General features: G+C 40.0%; 1 protein-coding gene across 1 annotated transcript in view; it reads left to right on the forward strand.

Moving 5' to 3' along the window:
• Positions 1 to 11120: 11120 nt before the first annotated feature.
• The window catches only part of LOC140483673 (calcium/calmodulin-dependent protein kinase type 1-like), a 190406-nt gene continuing 175193 nt past the window's right edge, over positions 11121 to 26333 (forward strand). Inside the window, exons 1-2 of the mRNA XM_072582040.1 lie at positions 11121 to 11286; positions 11614 to 11736. Coding sequence (XP_072438141.1) covers positions 11654 to 11736 — 83 coding nt within the window. The 5' untranslated portion in view covers positions 11121 to 11286; positions 11614 to 11653. The remainder of the gene's footprint in view (positions 11287 to 11613; positions 11737 to 26333) is intronic.

The raw sequence follows: 26333 nt of genomic DNA on the forward strand, positions 1-26333 counted from the left end.
TTCCTAATCTAAAATAAAATAACCTGGCTTGAAAAATGAGTTGAGGCCTGGGGCAGATCAACCATGATCTGGTGGCAATATACGCACCCCTCAATTCATTGCTGTCCAAGTGCATATCCAGCAGTTGCTTAAATGCCCCTAATGACTCTGCTTCCACCACCACCGCTGGCAATGCATTCCATGCATTCACAAGTCTCTCTGTAAAGAACCTACCTCTGATATCTTCCTATACCTTGCTCCTAACACCTTAAAACTATGACCCCTTGTGCCAGTCAATCCTGCCCTGGGAAAGGTCTCTGGTTATCAGCTCTATCCATGCCTCTCATTACCTTGTATACCTCGATCAGGTCACCTCTCTTCCACCTTCTCTCCAGAAAGAAAAGTCCCAAACTCTGTCAACCTCTCTTCGTAAGACAAGTTTTCCAGTCCAGGCAGAATCCTGGTAAACCTTCTCTACGCTCTCCAAAGCCTCCTTGTCTTTCCAATAAGGTGACATGGTGGCACTTCTGCCTCACAACACCAGAGACCTGGGTTCAATTCCCGCCTCAGGCAACTGTCTGTGTGGAGTTTGCACATTCTCCCCATGTCTGCGTGGGTTTCTTCCCACAGTCCAAAAATGTGCAGGTTAGATGAATTGGCTATGCTAAATTGCTGTAGTGTTAGGGGAATGGGCCTGGGTGGATTGCTTTTCGGAGGGTCGGTGTGGAATAGTGGGGCTGAAGGGCCTGTAAGTAATCTAACCTAATAGGGTAACCAGAACTGGCCACAATATTCCAAGTGTGGTCTCACCAGGGTTTTGTAGAGCTGCAGCAAAACATCGCAGCTCTTAAACTCGATCCCCTGTTAATGAAAGCTAAAGTACCATATGCTTCCTTAACAACCCCATCCACTTGGGTGGCAACTTTGAGGGATCTGTGCACTTGAACACCATGATCCTGTTGTTCCTCCACACTGCCAAGAATCCTTTCCTTAATCCTATATTCAGCATTCAAGTTCGACCTTCCAATGACTAGAGGAATGCCAGAAACACCAATTCTATTGCCCCAATTATTTAGTGTTTATATTGAGGACTTACAGGAGGTAGCAGAATGTAATGTATCCAAGTTGCTGATGATATACATTTAGATGGGAGGGCATGTTGTAGTGAGGCCATAAGGAAGCTGCAAGGGGATCTAAGTAGGTGGAATGAGTAGGTAAAAACCTGCCTGATGGAGTTTAATATAGGAAAGTGAGAAGTCATGAACTCTGGTAGGAGAAATCAAAAGGCAGAGAATTGTGTAAACAGAAAGTCTTCAAAACAGTGCAGGCAGAGACCTGGGTATTCTTAATCATGAAACACAAAAGGTTACAACGCACGTGCAGCAATTGATCAAGAAGACAAAACAAATGTTGGCCTTTGTTACTAGGGGGTTGGAGTTTAAAAATAGTGAAGCTTGATTACAAATGAGTCCATTGAGCAGTTACAGTTACAGGGCTCATATTTAAAACTGAGACGCAAAGGAATTACTTTTCAGAGGACATAAAATATCTGGTATTCTCTGAGGGAGATGAGATCACTGCAAATATTTAAAGAGGATGCAGGTAGAATTTTGACATATTGTGAAGTTGAGAGCTGGCTTGAAAAATGAGTTGAGGCCTGGGGCAGATCAGCCATGATCTGGTGGCAATGTAGCGCAATGGCTAGCACTGCTGCCTCAAAGCACCAGGAATTTGAGTTTGATTCCAGCCTTGGGTGACGATCTGGAGTTTGCACATTCTCCCATTTCTGTGTGAACTTTCTTATACACTCCAAAGATATGTAGATTAGGTGGATAGTCCATGCTAAATTGCCCCATAGTATCCAGGGATGTACAGGCTAGATGGATTAGCCATTGGAAATGCAATGTTACAGGGATGGAGTAGTGGGGTTGGTCTGGGTGGGACGCTCTTTGGAGAGTCAGTGTGGACTCAATGAACTGAATAGCCTGCTTCCACACTGTAGGGATTCTATGGTCTTGTTGAATGATAGAGCAGGCTGAATAGTCTGTTTCTGCTTCCTATGTTCTATGGAGTGGGATTTGAATTTGAAGCTTCAACCTCAGAGTCCATTATATCACAAGACCTCCCTGAAAGCACAATTATTTGAAAAAGTCTTGTAAAATTAAGAAGATATAATCGTAAAACTATTCTGTATTATGCAACTTGATTCAAATATAGGCTGGAACAGTATGAGTTGGTACAAATTGATAGCAGCCTGGATTTTGGGACTATTTTTGCATTAGCTGTGTTTCCAGGTCATTGTGTGGGATTTGTTCTCCATTATATATGAGAATGCAACATTTCTTCATGATCAAGCTGTAAATTTTAAGGTCAGTGAGTTGATACATGTAGGAGTATGAAAATTAACATCACTGCGTCTATGACTAGCAAATTGGAAAAAGAAAATGTAAATTTTAACAAAGTTAAAAATAAAATTTGGATAAATTACTGTCAACAGCTTGTTCAACCAAGAATGATGGATTCTTGAATTTTAATATACAGAGAATAATATTACCTAAGCATTAATCCAACTTCTTAGGCAATCCCTGGGGCTCAAGCAAGAATTGGTTCCATTCCAGTTCGAGATGGCTGATAAATCCGATGCTCAATTCTGTAGATCCTCAACATATGGGGTGGTGTACAGGAAAGATTGAGTACATGAGACACTTGGAGTTTGTACACTTGCTCTGACAACTTATCTTCACTTCTGTTTATTTCTGATGAAATCCTCTGAAGAGTTTGCTGCCTTCCCCAGTGAACCATCTCTACTTTCATTGATCACAAGCCAGGGACAGTCAACAATTGAGGAGATGTTTGACCTCTCTAAAGGGTGCATTGAGGACATTACTAAAGCATTTCCACTATCTTCATGAGAGTCTCCATTCTGCAATTGATTTCTGGCTAGAGCAGTTCACTGGGATTCTGGTTTTTGGCATGCTGGCTACATGGTGGGGGAGCTGATTTTGAATGATCATTACCTTAATGCTGATGATGGCTTTGGAGATGTTGCATTTGAACCATTTTTGTTGGCCACTAGATTTAAAGGTTTTCTCAATAGCACCACTGATGGTACCTCTTTAGTACTTTGAGTTCCCAAGCCTCCAAAGCTTGTAGGAGCATTAAGGTCACTGCTGCCCAGTAAAACATGACCTTAGTCTCAAACTTAAAGAATTTGGTCCTCAAATACTCATCCTCAGGCAGTGAAAGACTATGCTGGAATATTGAAGGTGATGATGAATTTTATAGTCTGTCAGGGAGGCTCCTGAGATATGGAAAAATGATCCAGGCAACAAACACATCACATAAACAAGAAAAAATGAAATCTTCCCTGTGGCAGACAAATGAAGACTTCTCTGTACATAACTCAACGAAGCATGATGTTTCTCTTTGTGAATACAGTCAAAATCCCAATGTCCCTAAGATTGTTTTCCCAGATGAGGGATGCAAGGTGATGTAGCCATGCCAAGATTAGATCTCCTCTGTATTGTGAAATCTTGGCCAGGATTTAATCTGCTCTGGTTATGATGAGTATTTAAACAAATGATTATTATGTGGGGAGTAGGGTTCCAAAGTAAAGGTAAATGGGCTTTTGTGTTTTAGTTCTGTAAAAATTACCTTTTATAAGGGCCAGAAATACTTTTTTTTCAGAAGTGGATTGAAGCAGCATTTCCATGAAAGTCTAGAGAAGCTGCCTGGTGAGATAAATGCTGAAGTGTTTATTTATTTAATGTTTATAACCCAGAGATAAACAGATGGAGAGCAACCACATGTAGGTACAGTTCAGTTTAATTTTAATCAGTCTCCAGGCCTTCAGAACTGGAAAGAAGTCTCAAGATGTTTTTGCAAGCTACGTAGACAAAGCGAGAAAAAGCCCTGAGGTTTTTTTATAATGATTTTGGTGAGTTAGCTTGTGTTTGTGTGTCCCAGAGACAGTAATAGAAAGAATTACATCTTGTGAATTGCATAAATCTGTCAAAGAAACTTTAATAGTAGGAAACTTTAACATGAAAATAGGAGTGATGCCTCACTGCAATTGAGGATCTGTGAAAGATATTGCTGAGATAATGGTTTCAATCTTGCTTTTTGCTGTTTATGATAAAATATTTCCAAATAATCTCATAAATACATATATTTATTTTCTTCTGTATACTAAATATATATTATTTTATTAAATCTGGGGGTGGTGATCGCTTAGTGGTATTATTGTTAGCCTATTAATCCAGAAATTCAACTAACAATTGGGGACCCAGGTTCAAATCACACCAGGGCAGATAATTTTAAAAAAATTGGAATTGAGAATCTTCTAGTGACCATGAAACCATTGTCGATTGTTGGAAAAACTCATTCTGACTCTTAATTAACCTCTGAAATGGAACAAGCAAGCCACACAGTTGTATCAGTCACTATGAAGTTGCAACAAAAGCAGCCACAACACGTGGACTGCAGAGCTTCAAGAAGACAGCTCACCACCGCCTTCTCAAGAACTGCTAGGGATGGGCAATAATTACTGGCCCACCCAGCAAAGCCATGTCCCATGAATGAATAGAAAGAGCGTCCACTAACAGCCACATGTGAATATGTTTAGTGATTAACCATCATGGTGACTAAATTGCAAAAGTAAATTTTATGGTTTATCAAACCATGTCTCGTTTTTGGATCTGAATCGCCTAGTATTACTATTTACTGGGATCCTGACACCTGGGCTTTCTTTACATTTCAGCTATCAAATTGCTTTTTTAACTTTACCTGGACCAGGAGCTCTTCAAAATGTTTACTGCTGGAAGTTGCCTCCTAACCTTGATGCCCTCTCTTCTATGCCTCTCAACAGGCTCAGCCATTGAATACTTGGGTATAGATCATCCTGACAGCACTAAAGAAATTGACATATTGTTGGTGTTTGGAAGCTGTTGGATCTTCTGTGATCTTTCTTCATGTTATGGTTTTATACTGTCCCAATGCCTTTACTGATGTGCAGGACTGTTACTTTTCTCTTGAGGTCTGGTGAAGTTTCCAGTCTCTGAAGTTCAGTCCTAAATCTTTTGGTCGTACCTAAGCTTCAAGAGCACTGAGGATGAGAAACAAGGGATTGAGATCCACAACAGATAATTGATTCTGAAATGTTAGATACAAAGGGTAATAGATACCCTTTGTAAAAGCTACGTAGGACTGAGATATGTACAGATTGATAAATATTGGAGGATAATGGATGGAAAGTAAAAGATATCAGGGATGAGATATATTAGAATGAAAAAATTGCTTTGGGTCCAATTTAAAGACATTGGTGTCTGTGTAGATGCTGGTTACAATGAGCCATGAATCAAGTATTCCTACTGAAAATGGCCTGTCTAAATATTCCTTGCAGACAGTATTATTAATGTTGATACTGTTTGCAGACAAGAATTGTCTAAATATTAATGTGATTAAATAATCGTTGTAGACTGTGACCTATAATTAAATGCTGTCTACCTAACAGTAGATTGTGTATCTGTACTCTTTAAAGGAAGTGAATGATCTGTGCACTGATGTTACTTATAGGTACAAAAACAGAAATTGCTAGAGAAACTCAGCAGGTCTGGCAGCATCTGTGGGGAGAAAGCAGAGTAAACATTTCAAATCCGGTGACTCATCTTCATTTTTGTCTTACTTACAGTTTGTTGTTTTGGTGAAGGTAGTATTTATAGTTAGCAACACTTAGTAGATGCTATTTATGTAGAGTCCCACTGTATAGATGTTACTTTTGTAGAGTACCTTGTTATTATTGTTATCTACATACAATGGTCTTTCATAGAATCTATTGGTATATAACTGTCTTATGTAAATGCTATTTGTACAGTCACAATATGTGCTACTCAATACAATAACGTTTTGCAATTACTGATCACATAGATCTCTCATAGATCATACATATCAGAAGCAGAAGTAAGCCATTCAGCCCCTCAATCCTGCTATGCCATTCAGTGAGATCATGGCTAGTCTGTTTGTAACGTCAAATCCCATATTCCTGCCTACTGTGATAACTTTTCAACCTATAACAAGAACCAATCTATCTCGGCCTTAAAAATATACACAGAGTCTTGCTTCCACTACCTTTCTCAGGAAGGGAAAGACTTGTGACCTTCTGATAGAAGAGACTTTGCCTAATCTTTGTTTCAACCAGCGATCCCTGATTTTTAATCAGTGACCCTTATTTTTAGATTCTTCCATCTCCACATCAAATCTAACAAAACCTTTATCTTTTATGTTGCCTCTTCCTCCAGCAGATACTGTTCTAGCCTGTTCAACCTTTCCAAGACAATCTGCCCATGCCGGGTATTTATAAAAGTAATTGTTTGGGTTGGACAGTTGTGGTTACATTGCGTTATATTGCATATCAGCTACCAACCCACTATCATGGCAGAACAGGCATAATGGCAGAACACATAAACATAGTGGCCACAAGAGTAGGTCAGAGACTAGGAATACTGTGGCGAGTAACTCACCTCCTGACTCATTAAAGCCTGACCACCATCTACAAATCACAAGTCAGCAGTGTGATGGAATACTCCCCATTTGTTTGCATAGTCTAACTTCAACAACACTCAAGAAGCTTGACACTATCCAGGACAAAGCAGCCCACTTGATTGGCATCACATCCACAACCACCCGGTCCCTCCATCACCGACACTCAGTAGCAGTAGTGTGTACTAACCACAAAATTGACTGAAGAAATTTACCAAAGATCCTTGGACAACATCTTTCATACTCACATCTACTTTTATCTAGAAGGACAAGGGCAGCAGATACATGGCACCCCCACCACCTGCAATTTCCTCTTCAAGCTAGTCACCATCCTTACATGGAAATGTATCACCGTTTCTTCATTGTCACTGGGTGAAAATCCTGGAATTCCCTCCCTAATGGCATTGCGGGTCAACCAACACTGCAGTGGTTCAAGAGGGCAGCTCACCACCATCTTCTCAAAGGTAACTAGGGACGGGCAATAATTGCTGGCCAGTCAGCGACACTCACATCACATGAGTGGATATAAAAAAAAACAGGCTGAAAGTACTCAATGACCTGCTCCTCTTTACATTTGTGTGTGCAAATGGATCTTGCATTTAACAATATTTAATCAGATTGTAGATTGATACAATACAGAAGAAGGCGATTGAACCTTTTGTAATGAGCTATCTCTCCCGTTTCTTTCCTTTTTCAAGTATTTATCCAATTCACCATTTTAGACAGTGTGTCCAAATTCATAACTTTCTGCATCAAAATTATTTGCCTTTGTTTCCTCTAGCTGTTTTGTCAATTCACTTTATTTTATGTGCTTTTAGTTAGTGATTTTCTGCATCCTTGACAATCTTTACTTATTCAAGCCCATTGAAGATTTTGAAGAGGCATATCAAATTTTCCTTTAAGCTTCTCTGGGAGAGAAGAGAGAACAACTCTAGTTTCTCTAGTCTCTTCATATAACTAAAGCTTTGAACAAATTTAACAAAGCTCCAATTCATCCTCTCTCAGACCTTTGTAAAATGCAAACACCATACTATAGCTGGGCCGAACCAGTATTCTTAAAAGGTGCTGTGTGACATGCTTACTTTGGTATACTGCTATAAAGTCAAGGATCCTGCATTGTAATAGCCTTTTCAACTCTGCCATTTTCCAAGATTTATACATGTACACTCTTGGGTCTCTGTGTTCCTCTACAGTCTTTAAATTGTACCGATTAGTCTATATAACCACTTCCTACCAAAATGAATCTTTTCACACTTCGCTGCATTAACTTTCATGTGTAGTGTAACTGCTTATTTTGGCAAACTCTTTACTTCTTAATAATTTCAGACTTTTGTTTCATCTGCAAACTTTAAAATGATGCCATGTATACGCAAGGACAGGTCATTAATACATGTCTAAACGATGAGTCAAGCAACACCAATTGTGGTAAACACAAGTGCACTCTCATTCCAAGGTGAAAAGTAAACTTTCATCATTTCTTTCTACTTTCTGTCCTGTAGCCAATTTCATCTCCCACACAGCCATTGTCCTTTTAAACTGTAATCTAGCCAACAAGATTAGTGTGGTGCTTCATCAAACACATTTTGATGGACCATATACGCAATATCATCCATACGAGTCTCAACCATTTTCTCCACCATTTTGTCAAAGAACTGATTCAAATATTGAAAGTCCAGGATGGCGTTCATTTACTTAACCATATTTTTTCAAGTTCCAATTCATTTTGTGAGAGATTAATGTCTCACCAATTTTCCACAATGCTGACTATGGGCAGATTTGACTTGAACATTTAACTATATCCCTTGCCCCTTTGTAGTATAGGATCACAACATTTGCAATCCCCAAGTCCTCTGGCGACACTCCCATTTCTAAATTGGATGCAGGCACTATAAGTATACAGTAACTTAACTGTATCCTAGTCACAGTCAGTGGTCTCTCTGCGGGTGTTATTTGCAGACAGATGTTCTGGCTGTCTATGAATTTATAAATACATAAAACAAATGCAGGAGATCTTTACATGAAAGAAGGCTCCCATGGATGGTGTCATATGTGGTTGGAAAGGTATAAATGTACAACTATCTTCTCTTGATTAATTGCTTTAAGTTTTTATCCCAAAAGGGAGACAGGTTTGGAGTTGGACGTGCCAGGTACTTTCTAGTTCTTGGCATCAGATTCCAAGAGGTGACAGATTTTGCCACTGGTGTAAGATGCAAACATGTTTGACTTGGCTGAGATCAATGCATGGGCCTCTGTACATAAAAGAAGGAACCTCAGGCAACAGTGATTGCAGGATAGTGCTCTTGCACTTGTCCAAGTGGCCAGGTAAATGGCGACGCAATGGCTTTCTGTCCTCAAACCTCCGAGCTGAAGGAACGTTAAGGGGAAGCAAATACACTAGCCTAAAAAAGATCAGGATATTAACATGTTTTAAAGAAAACAAAAAAAAATTGCAGGTACTGGAGATCTGAAGCAAAACAGGAAGTGCTGGAAATACTCAGCAGGTCAGGTGACATCTGTGGAGAGAGCAGTTGAGTTTATTTTTCAGGTTCATGCACTTTCTTAAGAATTTGGAAAATCTAAAAATGTAATAGAGTTTAAGTACTGGGATGAGTAGAATATCTTTAAGTTAGGAATTCCTGGATGAGAAACGGTGGTGAATTAAACAGTATTATGAAAACAAATTACTGCAGTTTTTTGATATTGATATTAATGTACCTCTACTCATATTTGCTGAATAAGACTTTATTCTACTCTAATGTATGATGTGTATATTTCTAGAAAGAAGACCATTTGTTGCTCATCACTAATTGTTCTTGAGAAGGTGATGGTAAGCCACTTCTTAAACCATGGCAATGTGCTGGTTTTCCATAGTGCTATCAGGGAGGGAATTCCAGGATTTTGATACCAAGACAGTGAAAGGAAGGGCTACGTAAATGACTTGGATAAAGGGACAAACAGAATGGTCACTAGGTTTGCTGATCATACAAATATAGGTAGAAATAAACATTGTGATGAGTTAACAAGGAGGCTACAAAGGGTGATAAATGGATCAAGTGAGTGAGTAAAGATCTGACAAACAGAACATAATGTGATTAAAAAGTGAATTGTTATTCTTGCTGGAATAATTTCTTTTTTACAAAGCTCATTATTTTAAAGGACAGAATTTGCAGAGCTCTGAGATGCAGAGTAATTTGGGTATCCCAGTGCGTGAATCTTGATGAACAAAGAGGTCAAAGGTTATCATGGAAAGAAACATGGAAAATAGCATGAGTTGGCTTTTTTTCCCATTGAGTTTGCTCCATCATTAAACAAGATCACTGCTGATCCTCTATTTCAACACTGTGTATCCACCTCTCCCCACACTACTTAATTTTTAAAAAAATATGTTGTGACTCATCTCCATAGCCTTCTGTGGAGGAGAAAAGGGAGAAAACTGAAGAGATTCAACTTCTGAATGAAGAAATCTCTCCTAATCTCACTTGGAAATGGCTTACCTCTACACTGAGACTGTGACCCTTGGTCCTGGATCCACTTGCTGGGAAAACATCATCCCTGCATCCAAGTCTGTCCAGCTCTGTCACAGCTTTCAATGAGATCCCCTCTTATTCTTTTAAACTCCAGTGAATACAGATCCAGTCAACCCAATCTTTCATCATATAACAAACCTACCATCCCAGGAATCAGTCTGGTGAACCTCTGCTGCTGCTCTTTCTCTCTCTCTATGGGCTATGCATATTCTCTTAGGTAAGGAGGCCAAAACTGCCTCCAAGTGTGATCCAACTAGGTCTTACACAGCTGTAGTAAGACTTAATTCCTCCTCTACTCAAACCCTCTTGCAATGAAGACCAACATACTACTTGCTGCACTAGCATGGTAATAAGTGGATTGTACAGTAATCAGACTAGCCATGATTTTATTGAATGGCAGAGCAGTCTTGAGGGCCGAATGGCTACTCCTGCTTCTAATTTGCATGAGATAGTTCCACATTCGAATGGTGCGTGTCTTGGGAGTTGCTGGTGTTCCCAAGCGTCTGCTGCTGTCCTCACCCTTCTAGATCGAAAGGTGCTGTCCAAGGAGCCTGGCTGAATTACTGCCACTGTGCGTTGGTGGTGAAGGGGGTGAATGTTGAAGGTGGTGGATGGCGTGCCAAACAGGTTTGTGCAATGAACACTTCAGCATTTGTTGTGAAACCAAAACGGAACCGGCTGGAGAAACTGGAAGGCATCGGTGGGAACAGAAAGAGATAACGCTTTGAGTCCAGTGGCATTTTTTTAAGAATGGGTGGATCTGAAATAAAATCGAAAATGCTGGGAAGACTCGACAGGCCTTGCAGCATCTGCAGAGAGATAGACCGAGCGAGAGAGTGTAGCAAGTCAGGTCAATGACCTTTGATGGAAGCTAGCAGCAAATTCATGAATGAGACTCTCTTTCAATGAGCGATTTCACTCGGGCGCCCGCTGCCTCCTTGCTCTTTGTCATTGGTCAGCCCGCGCCTTCCTCGGCTCACCATAGGCCGGAGCGGCGGCCGGGGGCAGCGCCCCCTTCGATTGTCTCTGATTGGCGGAGAACCGGCAGCCATGCCCCGCCTATTTCTGGTCGGGAGCTGACGTCAATGCGGCAGCAGCCGAGTGCAGGCGCTGGATAGAGCGAGCGCTCTGAGGACTACCCCCATAGATACAGAGCTGGGCTCCACACGCAGAGGGGATCTGGGCACACAGAGGAATCAGGCTGCAAGCTTTCACACCGTGCACCATACACTCACAACTTGAGGTAAGCGACAAAGCAGCTCTTGCACTTTGTTTGGGGTTATGATTTTATTGGATGAGCATGGCTGCTGTCTGCGAGTATTCTTGACGTTTTTTTAAAAATCTGCTTCGTCTGTTTAAAAAGAATGATCATATTCGTGTGTGTATCTCTGAAAGCAAGCCTGGACCTGTCAAGTGCTTTTTTTTGCTGTATTGCTTGAAGCTTTGGTCATTGAAACCTAGACTTGATCTATTGCTGAACCGCTGTTGCTGCTTTTGAGACGGATTTTTTTCTAATGCAAAGTATATCTAATATGATTCTCCTCCTCCTCCCTCCTCCCTGCTTGTACAGTGAAAGGAGCTGCATTCTCTCTGAAAAGATATAGGAGAGGATGCCTTTAGGAGAGATGGACAAAGCATGGAAAAAGAAAGAGGAAATTAAAGTGGCGTACGAGTTCAAAGAAGTCCTGGGAACGTGAGTACAATATTTTCTTGCCTTTGGGAATTGATACTCGTTGGCGGAGATCAGGGCACCAAACCGGGGTCTGAATTGATTCCCAAAATGGCATTCCTAAAAAAAACATATTCTGGCGGCCTGAAAGCTTGCCATTTCTTTCGGTGGTGAGCGACTTAAACCGCAAGGAGGTATCCGCGAAAGTAACAGCGCGCCCGTCTACCTCCTAAATGTCCGGACATGAGGACTATGCATTGCTACATTTTGAGTGAGAAATTTGCAGCGTTACTTCAGGAGGTTTTCATAGCCGTCTGTTGTGGATTAGTGTTTCCCAAAACTTTCGGGTGTATCGCCAGAATGAGAAAATCGGAGCTTTCATTGTTTGTGATCTTTGATTGCATAATCCGTCTTTTGATTGGCAATACATTGACTTGTTGCTTCCTCCTGTAGTAGTCTCTTATGATCCTTTCCAGCCTCTTGCCCTGAATGCCCAACCTGGGACCTGTTTCCATAATCTCTTCACTGTTCCTTGCTTGTAATTCTGGGTAGTTAGTATTCAACTTTGCTCGATTTGACATTCTAACAGAATTTGATCCCATCCAGCACATACACTGTGCATGCCTAATAGGTCGTAATCAGCATAGGAAATTAAGCACGAGGACGCAGAAGACATGTCTAGCACTGCTGTAGTTGAGGCTGGATGAACTTGGTATCTGCGTCAGTACGCTTAGCCACCGAAGGGTTGCAACTTTGCAAAATGCATCAGATTGTTACATTTTTGATTATATTCTGAATCATTTGTATTGGATATTGGCTCTGGCACCTCATTCTAGAGCTGGGATTGGATGTCTTTGGCCTACATTATTTGTTGCCTCCCAAGTCAATGTTAATCTTTCCAACAGCTCCATGTGTCCATCTTTCCAACAGCCTTCACAGCCCTTAACGGAGTCACAATGGGATCATGATAAATTATCCCTCCTCATTCCTCTCTACTTTGCTGCAGCCTTTTTGATCTAAAGCGCCTCCTCCAATACCTCTGTATGGGTGGGATTGTCCTCATAGATGATCATCTTCAACAGTGGCTTCTGTTCACATTCCTGCCTGGTCATCCCACAAACACTCTGGAATTGATTCTTGGCCCTTTCTTATTTTGCATCCACTTACTGTTCATGTACAAATGCTGTGTCAGCTTCCACATGCAAGCTGCTGACACCTAGCTTCACCTCCCCACTACCTAACTTGCTTTTCAAGTCCTTTGATTTGCTACTTTGCTTGTCAGATTTCCAGCATTGGATAAGCAAGGCGTTTCTCTTATCAAATGTAATGAAAAAGAAGGCCAGTGTTTGTGGATCCCACCACAAACTCCATTCAGTCTTTTCGCCCTCTTCCTGGCCACTGTGGCTGAACCAGATTTTTCACAGCTTTGGTATCCTATTGGTTCTGAGGTGAGCCTTCTATTTCAATGTACCTACCAACACCAAATCTACCTACTTCATCTTCATGAACATTGTCCATCCATACTCCTACCTTGACTTGTCAGCTTAAACCCTCATCCATGTTCTATTTAGACTTGATTCATCCACACCTGTCCTGGGGTTGAGCTCCCACTTTGCATCCTCTTGTGAGTTTGAGTTCATCCAAAACTCTGCTCTTGCCCTACTCATACTGAGTCCTGTTCATTCATCATTTCTAGCTGCATGCTGATCTACATTCATTCTCAGTCCAGTAAATACTTGTTTTCAAATCCCTTCCATGCTGTGTGAGCTCTACCTTCTTCCAGTTCTGGCCTATTTTTCAGAACTGGTGTTCAGCACTCCACCACTGACTGCTGTGCCTTTCATGATCTGAAATTCCCACCCGAACCTTTATATTGCTTTCCTTCCTTTGGACAGTCCTTAAAGCCTACCTCATTCATCAAACTTTTGGTCTCCTGGCCTAATATCTCTGCTTGTGAAGTATTTATAAATAAAAATTGCTGTTGTTGTCTTGCTTTTGGAAGGACATACAGAAATGTTGGTTGAATGGCGTAAACATTAAAATCCAGGAGATTGTAAAATACTTAACTATAGAAAGAATATGTCAAGATTAGTGACATCGTAATGTCAATTTGAGTAATTATTGTTGAGTGTGACTTGCTTTTGTGTGGGCATTGTCAAATCAAAATGAAACCAGTTTGAGAATTATTCTGCTAGATTGGCTTGTTTCAACCAATCAATTAATTAATTTTGTTTATTTGCTGTGCCTTGAAAGGATTGTTTTTCCCGTTGCCAAGTTTTGTTGTACTTGGCTGCATCTAATTATTTTGCTTTGTCATGTTGCATCCACCTTAGCAATTTTTAAAGTTCGTAAGAAATTTACAAAGTGAAATCAGTCCCTCGCTCCAGGGTAGGCTGGTTTCTGGAACAAGCTTCTTTGTCTAACAGATTTTCTGATCCACCACAACAAGTATATTCTATGAGTAACAGCAATTCCATTTTTATTCCAAGAATCAGTCAGACATCAGAAGAACTGATTTACCATTGCACAATATTCTTTGTCTATTTAAATTAAAATTAAAATGCTGGACCAGCAAAATGGTAAATAAACAGAGAGACATATGGAGCTTGTTGAGAAAAATACTCTTTTCAAATAAAGTTTCATGATTTATTTTGAACTCTTTTGCATCTTTGAAGGTACTTTGATGGTTCTTATTCAATATGCATTCAAGCAACACGACGGAGTTTGGACATACATTTCATGTGGTGGAATGACTGTGCTTGATCATTTAGAACTGTTATTAACGTTGACATTTTTAAGATCAAGCAATGTTATTTCCCTCAGAATGAAGTTTTTGCTTAAAAACAAACGAGTTAGAAATATTTTCACATGAATAAAATGGTGTTTTTTTTGCCCTGTACTGGAAAATTGCTTTACTATTGTTCTATAATCTACTGTACTACTGTACTCCTTAATGTGGCATCTGTAAGTATTTATTTTGTTAAAAATACAAGCAAGCTATGTGACATATAAACAGCATCCCATCTCAGATATGTTTGAGACAAACTTGTCAGCAATTTTAGATGAATCTTTTTAGATTTTCAGTTAAACTGAAAATCCTAGTATGCATGAAAAAAGCTAGATTTAAATCTCATCAAAAAAGTTTAAAAGTTTTTCAGAATACAGACATCATTTGTGTTTATTTTTAAACTGGCTTCTCTCGTTGGATCTAAGTTGATGGCAATGACATGTAAATGGACAGCAAAGCTTAAATTAAAATTAAACGATGCAAAAAACCCACATGCCAACATGATTAAAGATTATATGTTACTTACATGTTGACTTGTATGCTTTATTTTATATACAGTTGCAGACATTTGCTTGGGAAACTTTCCTTGCCAGCTACAAACGAAAATCTGGAGCTAAAAAAGAATGTTTTCAGTAACTTAATTCTCACTGGGAATGTTTATTTGGATTGATTGTTAAATGTGAAGGACTGCTAAGTCTATTAATAGATTCTTCTTGCCTGTATCCAGTGCCAAATGTTTCCAAAATTCCTTTTATTTTGATAATATGTTTTTTTTTAAACAAAAGAGAACTTTTCACTTAATTAGTCTTAGTTATATTGTTGAGTCTGTAAATTAAAAAGGACAGTCCCTCCCTTCCTCATTTTCTCCCTATCAGGCTTGTTTTATCTCAAAGTGGATCACATGGGATAATTTTTAAATCCAGTCTGTAGTAGAGAGTATAGTCCAAAAGAGAATCAAATATTTATTCAGTTAGGGTATTTAATAATTTTTAAGGACTGTTTTCTTTTCCTCTTATATGGGTCTTGCTGAGGTTATGCACCCAGACCCTGCCTATGAATGCTATGCCTCCAAAGCTTTGGCATCATTGCTCTTTACTTAGCTGCCAGAAGGTATTTGGGAAAAGAACACAATAAGTCTTTCTCTCTCTCTCTCTCTCTCACTCTCTTGCTCTCTGTCTGTTTACTCTTCCCTCCTTCCGGGTACGTTGATCAAGTAGTCAGGTTCTCCCTCGTCCCTAACCAAAGATGGCTGAGAGCAGGAACTCACTGAAACGGGCAACTAAATCTTTCCTATTCTCTTCTGTGCAATTCAGAATTGGTACACCACCCTGACAGCTTTAAATAATCATGCATATGCATATGGAATAATAAACTTGCCTGCACTTTGATCAATATTTTAGTGATAAATCTCTGTCATGATCATTGCTAAGGCTTCTGAACTTTGATCTAATTTCCTGTGCATATGCAAGAATCATAAACCAAGTACTATGACGGGAAATTCGCTTAAAATAAAATCACACGAATGGTACTATTAAAACTGGAAGCGATTCTTACAATGTCATGCAATCTGCGTTTCTCCTGAGCTGACCAGAAAATCATTGTCAACATATATTTCTCTTAATCCAAGGATCTTGATTACAATTTATTTGAAACTCACACCATTTTGACACATAAGTTGTTTTCATTACAAAATTCCAACAAACAGTTCTCTGCTTTCTATGACAATGTATTTTAATATCTTTTATATAGATTTGATGGAGCTTTGTGTAATGGGAGTCTAATTGATCTACAACTCGCTTCTATGTTTTATAGACAACGCTAAGAGGCATGATGCTTGTTATTGGTTCATACATTCAGTTTATTTCCCAGTGCTGTCTTGCATGCCACTGTCAGCCATCAGTTACATCTGTCATAACTTGAGAAAGCTTAAGAGCATTAGGTTATTTCTATATTTCTGTTACATTGGTTTCATAAATCTTTAAAGGAAGATCTGCATTTATGCACCCCCTTTTACAATGTCAACATGTTTTAAAGTGCTTTACAGCAATGAACTAACTCTGAAGTTCAATCACTATTGTAAGTAGAAAACATGGCGACCAATTTTTTCATAGCAAGCTCTGACAGATTACACGGTGATAATGACCAGATAATTTGTCTTCAGTTGTTCTCAAGATGTAAGTGTTGGCCAGGTCTCCTATGTAACTTATGCAATACATTGTATGTATTGTACATCAGTTGCTAAAGTCCTGTGCAGTCCAGTAGCAGGGGATCTCTCTCTTAGTGTCATACCATGTCCCATTTAAATGATAGGCTAAATTGCTTCTTATCTGTACTTTGCTGTCACCCAAGGCAGTATTGCGTTTCAGACTGAAAATAAGATGGTGGCATAGCCAGTTCAAATTCGGGCTTTGCAATTCCACTTGTTTTTATCAGCTTACAGTTTCAAGAGATTACTGACACTCTCTTCACTCAGAACCCTTTTTTGAGGTGTTGGTGGGATTAAAGAAATGTTAAGATTAGAGTGGTGCTAGAAATGCACAGCAGGTCAGGCAGCATCCAAGGAGCAGGAAAATCGATGTTTCGGGCAGGAGCCCTCCATCAGGGAGGAAAAAAGTTACTTGATTCAAGATAACTGGTGCGTTATACCATGGTGATCAGATTTTGAAGGAGGAAGACCATAAGACATAGGAGCAGAAATTAGGCTATTCAGCCCATCAACTAGATGAAAATAAGGGCAACAGATGCTGGAGATCAGAGTCTAGGTTTGAGTGGTGCTGGCTCCATGGAGGCTCCCTGCCTCATTCCTGATGAAGGGCTTGCTGCCTGACCTGCTCTGATTTTCCAGCACCACTCCAATCTAGACCCTATTCAGCCCGTCAGGTCTGCTTCACCATTCAATCTTGTTAAGTTTCTCAACTCCATTCTTCCGCTTTTTCCCCTTAACCTTTGATTCCCTTGATACTCAAGACCATATCTATCTCAGTCTTAAATATACTCAATGCTCTGGCCTCCACAGCCATCTGTGGCATGAATTCCATAGATTCACCACTCTCTGGCTGAAGAACTTTCTCCTTACCTCTGTTCTAAAAGATCTTTTTTTTACTCTAAGGCTGTGGTCTCAAGCCCTAGACTCTTCCCAACCTCTACTGTGTCCAGGCCATTTCAGTATTCTGTATGTTTCAATTAGAACCCCTCTAAACCTTCTAAACTCTTGAGTATGAACCCAGAGTCCTCCAATGTTCCTCACATGTTAAGCTTTTCATTCCTGGGACCATTCTCGTGAACCTCCTCTGAGCATGCTCCATCCTTCATGACATATGGGGCCCAGAACTGTGTACAATATACCAAATATGGTCTGACCAGAGTCTGAGAAGTACACCCCTGCTTTTATATTCAAGTCCTTTCAAAATAAATACCAACATTGCATTTGGCCTTCTAACTTCTGACTAACCGACAAGTTTACTTTGAGAGAATCCTGGACTAGAACTCCCAAATTTCTCTGCACTTCAGATTCTGAATTTCTCCCCATTTACAAAATAGTCCATGCCTGTATTCTTCCTACTAAAGTGCATGACCTTACACTTGCCCATGTTGTACTCCATCTTTGACCACTTTCCTAACCTGTCCAAATTCTTCTGCAGCTACCCTGCCTCCTCAATGTTACTGTCAATAAAATACTGTAAAATATTGAATGGCCTGGACGGAGTGGATGTTGAGAAGATGTTTCCACACTTTTTCCCATCTTATTTTGCATCTGTCAAATTTTTGCCCACACTCACTTAACCTATCAGTGTCCATTTGCAAACTCTTTGTCCTTCTTGCAACCTGCCTTCCAAATTATCTTTGTATCACCAGAAAATTTGGGCGCAATACAGGGTTGTTTCTTCCAAGTGACTGAGACAGTTGAAAATATTTGAGGCTGAAGCACTGATTCCTGTGACAGCCTGCTAGTGACAGATTGCCAACCTGAAAATGTCTTTTTGACCTTGATGTTTCTGTTTCCTGTTACATTGGGCATTCATGTATCCATGCTCATTTGTCATCCTCAAAACTCCGGGGTCTTGTGTAGTAATCTTTGATGAGATTCCTTAATGAATGTCTTTTGGAACTCCAAACACATTATTTTAAATCCACTTGTTTTTCTTTTTCCATACTGTTTCCTAAATCCATAGAGAACTCTAATATAATTGTCAAGCACCTTGTTTCCCCTTTCAAGGTAAATATGTTGTCTGCCTTGCATTATAATTTTCTGAATGTTCAGCTAATATTCCTTAATAGCAAAATGTTGCATTTTCCCAATGATGTGTTACGCGAATTGACCTATGAATTCCTGCTTACTGTCTCCCTACTTTCTTGAGTAGACATTTGTGGTTTTCCAATTCACTGGGACCTTTCCAAACTCCTGCTAATTTTGGAAGATCACAGCCAATGAATCCATCAGCTCTCCAGCTAACTTCTCAAGGGCAAATAAAGGTGGATAGTAACTACTGGCCTTTTGTCGGCGATTTCAACACCTCATGAAAGATGGGGAGAAAAATCTTATTTTAAGGTTCTACTCAACTAACAAGATCTGCAACATTTTCTACAGTAAAAAGAATGTGTATGGATCTGAATGTCATGTGAGTCAAGTGGCAATGTTACCTCTGTAGGACTTGGTAGGGACTAAACTGCAGAGATTCTGAGCGAGGGTCCGGATGGTACTCTGTGAGGGATTTGTTTTTGTAGGTAGGTGAGAGTACCCATTAATGCGAAGCGTTGTGATTGAATTTGTTGCAAGCCTCCCTTCACTTCAAGTTTCCCATGATTTCTGTGACTCATCTGAAGCCTCGACATTTACATTGTTATGGAGTTATTAATGAATATTTGTATTAATGCTTTGTGTTGAGAGACCGCTGTTGATGAGTTAAGTCCTAATCTTTCACTAAATTCAACAGGTCAGGGAGAATAATGGGCAAATGGCAGTTACAACATACTTTTCAAATTTCTGACAGTGGCAGCAGCAAGGAAATCTCTCTCCTTGCTAGAAGGATAGAGGAGCAAGAATTCTCTTTATTCTTGCACAAGACATGGCTGCTGATGGTTAAGCCAGCATTTGTTTCCCTCTAAGGTAGTAATGAGCTGCTGACATCCTTATAATGTACATAGGCCCTCAGTGCAATTGAGGAAGGAGGACAATGACATGACTTTATTTCATGGATCGGTCTGTATTGAGATATTTTTGCCGCACAGGGTCCCTGAGATGGAAATGTGAACGCTCGTATTTTGAAGATTATTCTCCCTTGTGACATTGCAAAATGAATGAAGGATGCAAATCTGTCGAGGAAACGAGGCAAGATTGATTTGGAAATGAGATTAAAGGGATTTATTCAAAGTCGATAGCCAGCCGTAAGCTGCCAAGGCCCAAGCAGCTGCTTGGACATACAGAAATGCATAGGTATAGTGTCTGTGACTATGACTGATTTGGCTTTTACCATCCTTAAAGGCGATTAAAACTGTGTGCAAAAATGAAAAATATGACTTGTAAAATACACTGTATGAACACCAAATATCTCAAACTACTTTACAAGTGAAGTGTTTTGTAAAGTGGTCATTGTTGTGATTAGGAAACATGTACACAACACTTGCACACGGGAATGTCCATTTGTTCTGATGAGTACAAGAGCAGTTTGCCTCTCGTTTCAGCAATAAACTGCAGTGTGACATTTCTTTGGTGCGATGTTGATTGAGGGAAAATATTGACTGGGACAACTCACATATCTTTAGTTCTACTAGTAAAACAGTAAGTTTGATGGGTGATCTCATGTTGAGACTCTGCAATAAAGATTTCTGATTATTCCATTCAAAAAGACAAATTTTCTTTTACTTATTCACAGGGTGTGGGTGTTACTGGCTAGGCCAGCATTTATTGCCCATCCCTAATTGCCCAGAGGACAATTGAGTCAACCACATTGCTGTGAGTCTGGAGTCATGTTTAGGCTAGACCATATAAGTATTGCAGTTCCCTTCCCTAAAGGGCATTAGTGAGCCAGATAGATTTTTCTGACAATCAATGATGGATTCATGGTCATCATCAGACTCTTAATTCCAGTTTTTTTAAAAATTAAATTCAGATTCCACCACCTTTTGTGACGGGATTTGAAACCTTGTCCCCAGAACATAACCTGGAATTAATGGTCTAGCAATAATACTACGAGGCTGTCATCTCCCCTTGTTTGTCAATAACTGCAAGAAGTTGTTAAATAATTAAAGTACATTGAATCTCTGACAACAGATTCAAGTTATAATTGCATTCTGTTTGTTTAAGTATCTGATCTGTTCTTATTTCTGCTATCATTTCTCATCTTCAAATTAATTTGACTGTGTAAGCTTTTAGATCTTGGTTTTGGCAGTCTACCCTTGCCTTTTTGAGGCAACTGTCATGGTCAAAATGGGGAAAGACATGCATTTTAGGTAGAGTATTACAATTTAAACATTGGCTCTTGAAGACTACAATTGTCTTGAGCTACATTAGCTCATACTAAAATTTCAAGGGGTTGTCAACCAGCTATTGAATTAAGGGAAGCTTGTTTGGGAAAACTTGCCTATTTTTGAAATATTAAAACTTGTAATTGTGGAGATTCCTTTTTTTTCTTAACGAGAAAGCCACCTGAAATCTTTTGAAGCTTAATTGCCATTTTTCCACTCCTTTGGATCTTTGTCTTCCCTGGAAGAACCTTTGCAGGTTACTGAACTGAACTTGAACTAGTTTGGCTGGCTTTGGTTCACTGACAGTGCAGAATAATTACTCAGGCAGGTACCTCAGCAAGGTAAAAGCTCAAGAAAAGAAAGCAAACTCAAATCGGACGAATAGAGTTATAGAGTCATAGAAATGTATAGCATGGAAAAAGACCCTTCGGTCCAACTCACCCATGCCGACCAGACAGTCCATCCTAATGTAGTCCCATTTGACAGCACCTGGCCCATATCCCTCTAAACCCGTTCTATTCATATACCCATCCAGATGCCTTTTAAATGCTGTAATTGTATCAGCCTTCACCACTTCCTCTGCCAGCTCATTCCATACATGCACTACCCTCAGTGTGAAAAGATTGCCCCTTGGGTCCCTTTTATATCTGTCCCCTCACATCCGAAACCTTTATTTTGGACTCCCCACCCCAGGGAAAAGACCTTCTCTATTTATCCTATCCATGCCCCACATGATTTTATAAACCTCTATAAGGTCACCCCTCAGCCTCCAACACTCCAGGGAAAACAGTCCCAGCCTATTCAACGTCTCCCTCTAGCTCAAATCCTCCTGGCAATATCCTTATAAATCTTTTAGATTAGATTAGATTAGATTACTTACAATGTGGAAACAGGCCCTTTGGCCCAACAAGTCCACACCGCCCCGCCGAAGCGCAACCCACCCATACCCCTACATCTACCCCTTACCTAACACTTCTGAACCCTTTTCAAGTTTCACAACATTCTTCTGATAGGAAGGAGACCAGAATTGCATGCAATATTTCAACAGTGGCCTAACTAATGTCCTGTACAGCTGCAACATGACTTCCCAACTCCTATACTCAATACTCTGACCAATAAAGGAAAGCATACCAATCACCTTCTTCACTATCCTATCTACCTGCTGACTCTACTTTCAAGGAACTATGAACCTGCACTCCAAGGTCGCTTTGTTCAGCAACACTCCCTAGGACCTTACCATTAAGTGTATAAGTCCTGCTCTGATTTGCTTTCCCAAAATGCAGCACCTCGCACTTATTGAAATTAAACTCCACCTGCCACTCCTTAGCCCATTGGCCCATCTGATCAAGATCCCATTGTACTTGTGAGGTAACCTTCTTCACTGTGGAAGTCAGTCATTCATGTAGCACACATGAGCTAGAGCTTACAGCAACAGAGATCAAGGTCTAAATGAATGGCAGAATGGCAGAAAACCCGTAGCCTTTTACCTACATCTCCAGCAGGCATGACACATCTGCGGAGACGGCAATGATGAGTATCATTGAATAATTTATTGACCTCACTGATTGCCATAGCTATAACCAAGGCCATCAAGAGGCTTGAGATTCATCTCAATGGGGCTGACTTTGCTCTCTGTAGTTTACCTTTGCCATATTGCTTATAGAATTCTTCACTGAGGTCAAAGGGGTCCAGGAAGGGCCGAAATACCTGTGACAAATTGCTAGGAAGATAGGAACATGTTCCCTGACGTTGAACCAAAACAGTGTCTATTGGTGGGGTTATTGTATTTTTAAATGCTTATGATATTGTTTGATATAGGATGCGTAGGACTGACTTGTTGTCAAGACCAATATTTAGCAGAAATTCCTGAGTATATATTTCCAGAGTAATGTTACTTAGATACAACATACTGGTTCAAGAGTTGTGATTATCTTTAGTTTGAGAATGTATTTCTGGACTTCTGAGCCAGGTAAGCAAGTCAACTAATTCTGTCAGATAGCTTACTATCTCATTCATTACCCACCCAGACTTGCGTTTTTGGATTTGTGTCTGTGTATAGAAAATGCCTATTTGACAGTGAACAGGAACACTTGGGGACAACACGAGCTGTGCATGCATTGAGTAATACACCTTTATGAAACTTCCGAAACATGAATGGGTGCAACAGCGTCAACCAAAACGAAAGAACAAAGAGTCATTTTTCTTTTGATAACAGCCTCAATTAAGTTAAAACTTGCCACTGTGGCATGAGAACAAATAAATGTGATGTGGAAGAAAGTACTGAAAATTCCGCCAATAGGATCTCTGTTGGGTGCAGTGAGACCCAGGTCTACAGAGGGTTCTTGTCGAGACAGTAGATTTTAATTGATTCCAGAAGGATCATTACTGTTATAAGAGGTGCCACAGAGTAATTTTACTAAATAAAAAAAATTACCTTTTTTCTATCCTTGAGGTTTGTTCCAGGGCTTTGCCTCTTACATTCAAACCCTAGCAGCAATAGCAGTGTGGAATTGATTCCTCTGCCATACCTCAGAATATTGTAGCTGGTAGACAGTTGTGGTCTGTTTCTTAAAGATGCAGATGTTATTTCATGTGAATAACTTGATACAGAACGCTGTACTCAAGATGAAGTAACACCTACAGACACAAAGGAACATAAATAGATACATTTGTTTCTCAAATGGCACAAGTCCATAGCTTGTGCTGATGGTCATTCAATACAATGTACAATACTTTAAAACTGAACTTAAAAGTTAAACAGTTTGTTTATAATATTATTTTCCAATGCCTGTTTGAGGGAATTGTTTAAGCAGAAGGCAGATATTCCCATTTAAGTTGGTTTCCAGAATGATCCGCAGTTACTTCTTATGATGTTGGAAAAGTAGGACTGCAGCTGCTACGTTGTTATAACATGTCTCCTGAGTGTCAAATTTCTGTTTTGTTTTTAATTTCTTTTACAGGAGGTTTTCTCCTGTTCTTCTTTCTTGGTGTTCATTATGTTACACCACTCCAAGGGGAGAGTGACTGTTTCTAAGGTAACAAATATACATACTGTATCGCTGAGGGCAAATGGAAATTATTGAGGAGCATAGGCTTTTCCAAAAAAGGATATGGACATTACTGGCTAGGCCAACGTTTATTGTCCATCCCTAATTGCCCTCAAGAAGGTGACCCTTCTTGAAACACTACAGTTCATGGATGTAGGTACACCCACAGTGCTGCTAGGGAGGAGTCCCAAGGATTTGGCCTAGCAACGGTATTGGAATAACACCATAGTTCTCAGTCAGGATGGTGAGTGGCTTGGAAGGGAAGTTGCAGGTGGTGGTGTTCCCAGGCGTCTTCTGCCCTGGAATTTCTAGGTGGTAGAAGTCGCAGGTTTTGAAGGTACTGTCAAAGAAGGGTTAACTCCCCGGATGTTGATAGCGGAAGATTGTGTAATGGAAACTCAATTCGACATCAAAGGGTAATTGTTAGATTCTCTCTTGTTGGAGATAATCATTGCCTGGCACTTGTGTGACACAGTCTTACTTGCTGTGTATCAACCCAATGCTAGATGTTGTCCACATTTTGCTGCATGTGAACGTGGTTTGCTTCATTATCTGAAGAGTCATGAATAGTGCTAAATATCGTGTAATCACTGCATAACATCCCCACTTCTAACCTTATGATGGAGGGGAAGGTGAAGCAACTGAAGCTGGTTGGGACTTAAGACCCTGAGGAATACTTGCAGTGATGTCCTGGTATTCAGATGTTTGACTTTTGACAACCACAACTGTCTTCCTTTGTGCTAGCAATGACTCCAATCACTGAAGAGTTTTTGCCTTGATTTTCATTGATTCCCAGTTTGCTTAGGGCTTCTTAGTGATATACTCAATCAAATTCTGCCTGCTACAAAGGGGAATCCCTCTTATCTCATCATTTAGGACCAGAAGAATAGTATTCGGCCTTTCAATCCTGCAATGTTATTCAGTAAGATCAGGACTGGTTTGTTCATGATCTCAATTGAATTTCTCTGCTTCCCATAACTGTTGACTCCTTCTGTAAAAAAATCGATCCAACTCAGCCTTGAATAAATTCAGTGATCCAGATGGGGAAGAGAATTCCACACATTGATTGCCTCTGAGTTTTTCCCCTTATATGCATTGTTTGAGTCTGTCCCATGAGGGGAAATATTGTTCTGTTATCTACCCTGTCAAGTCCTGTCAGGCTCTTGTGTTTTATTGAGGTCATAGAGTCATAGAGTTGTGCAGCATTGGTCCAACTCATCCACACTGACCAGATATCCTCAATAAATCTAGTCCCATTTGCCAGTAATTGGCTCAGATTCCTCTAAACACTTCCTATTCATATATGATCCAAGAAGCCTTTTAAATAGTGTAATTGTACCAGCCTATGCCACTTTGGTAGCTTGTTATATCCACACACCATCCTCTGCGTGAAAACATTGCCCCTTAGGTCCCCTTTAAATCTTTCCCCTCACCTTAAACCTGTGCCTTCTAGTTTTAGATTACCCTACCCTGGGGAAAAGACCTTGACTATTCACCGTATTCATGATCCTCATGATTTTATAAACTTTTGTAAGTTTACCCCTCAGCCTCCATCACTCCAAGGAAAATAACCTCAACCTATTCAGCCTCTCCATATAGCTCAAACCCTCAAACCCCAGCAACATCCTTATAACTCTTTACTGAATCCTTTCAAGTTTAACAACGTATTTCCTATAGCAAGGAGACCAAAACTAAATGCCGTACAGTCATTTCTTCTGTAATGCAATGGTTGCGTTACTGTATGACTCCACGCTATATAAAAATTGCACAATAAAAATAGCACTTAAAGTGTTGGCAATGTAATTACATTATAACCAACACACATTTTAAAAGTTCACATTTTAAAAACATAATCTCCTATTTGTCAGTCGCGTTACAGCCTTTTCATGTAGTCAAAATGTGAGTTATAGCAGAATGACCTGTATTCCAAATATGACCTAACCAATGTCATGTATAGCTGTGACCTCCATTCTGTGATACTTAATGCACTGACAAATAAAGGAAAGATACAAAATGCCTTCTTCACTACCCTGTCTATCTACGACTCCATTTTCAAGGCACTCCAAGGTCTTTTTGTTTTGCAATGCACCCTAGGTCCTTAGCATTAAATGTATAAGTCCCACCCTTATTTGCTCTACCAAAATGTAACACCTCACATTTATCATGATTAAACTCCATCTGCCACTCCTCAGCCCATTGGCCCATTTGATCAAGGTCCCATTGTTCTCTGAGGTACTTCTTTGCTCTCCACCACACCACCGATTTTGTTGTCATCTGCAAACTCGCTGACTATATCTCCTATGTTCACATTTTGTATTGTA

The sequence above is a fragment of the Chiloscyllium punctatum genome, chromosome 12, assembly GCF_047496795.1.
Source record: "Chiloscyllium punctatum isolate Juve2018m chromosome 12, sChiPun1.3, whole genome shotgun sequence".
In the NCBI taxonomy this organism is placed as follows: Eukaryota; Metazoa; Chordata; class Chondrichthyes; order Orectolobiformes; family Hemiscylliidae; genus Chiloscyllium; species Chiloscyllium punctatum.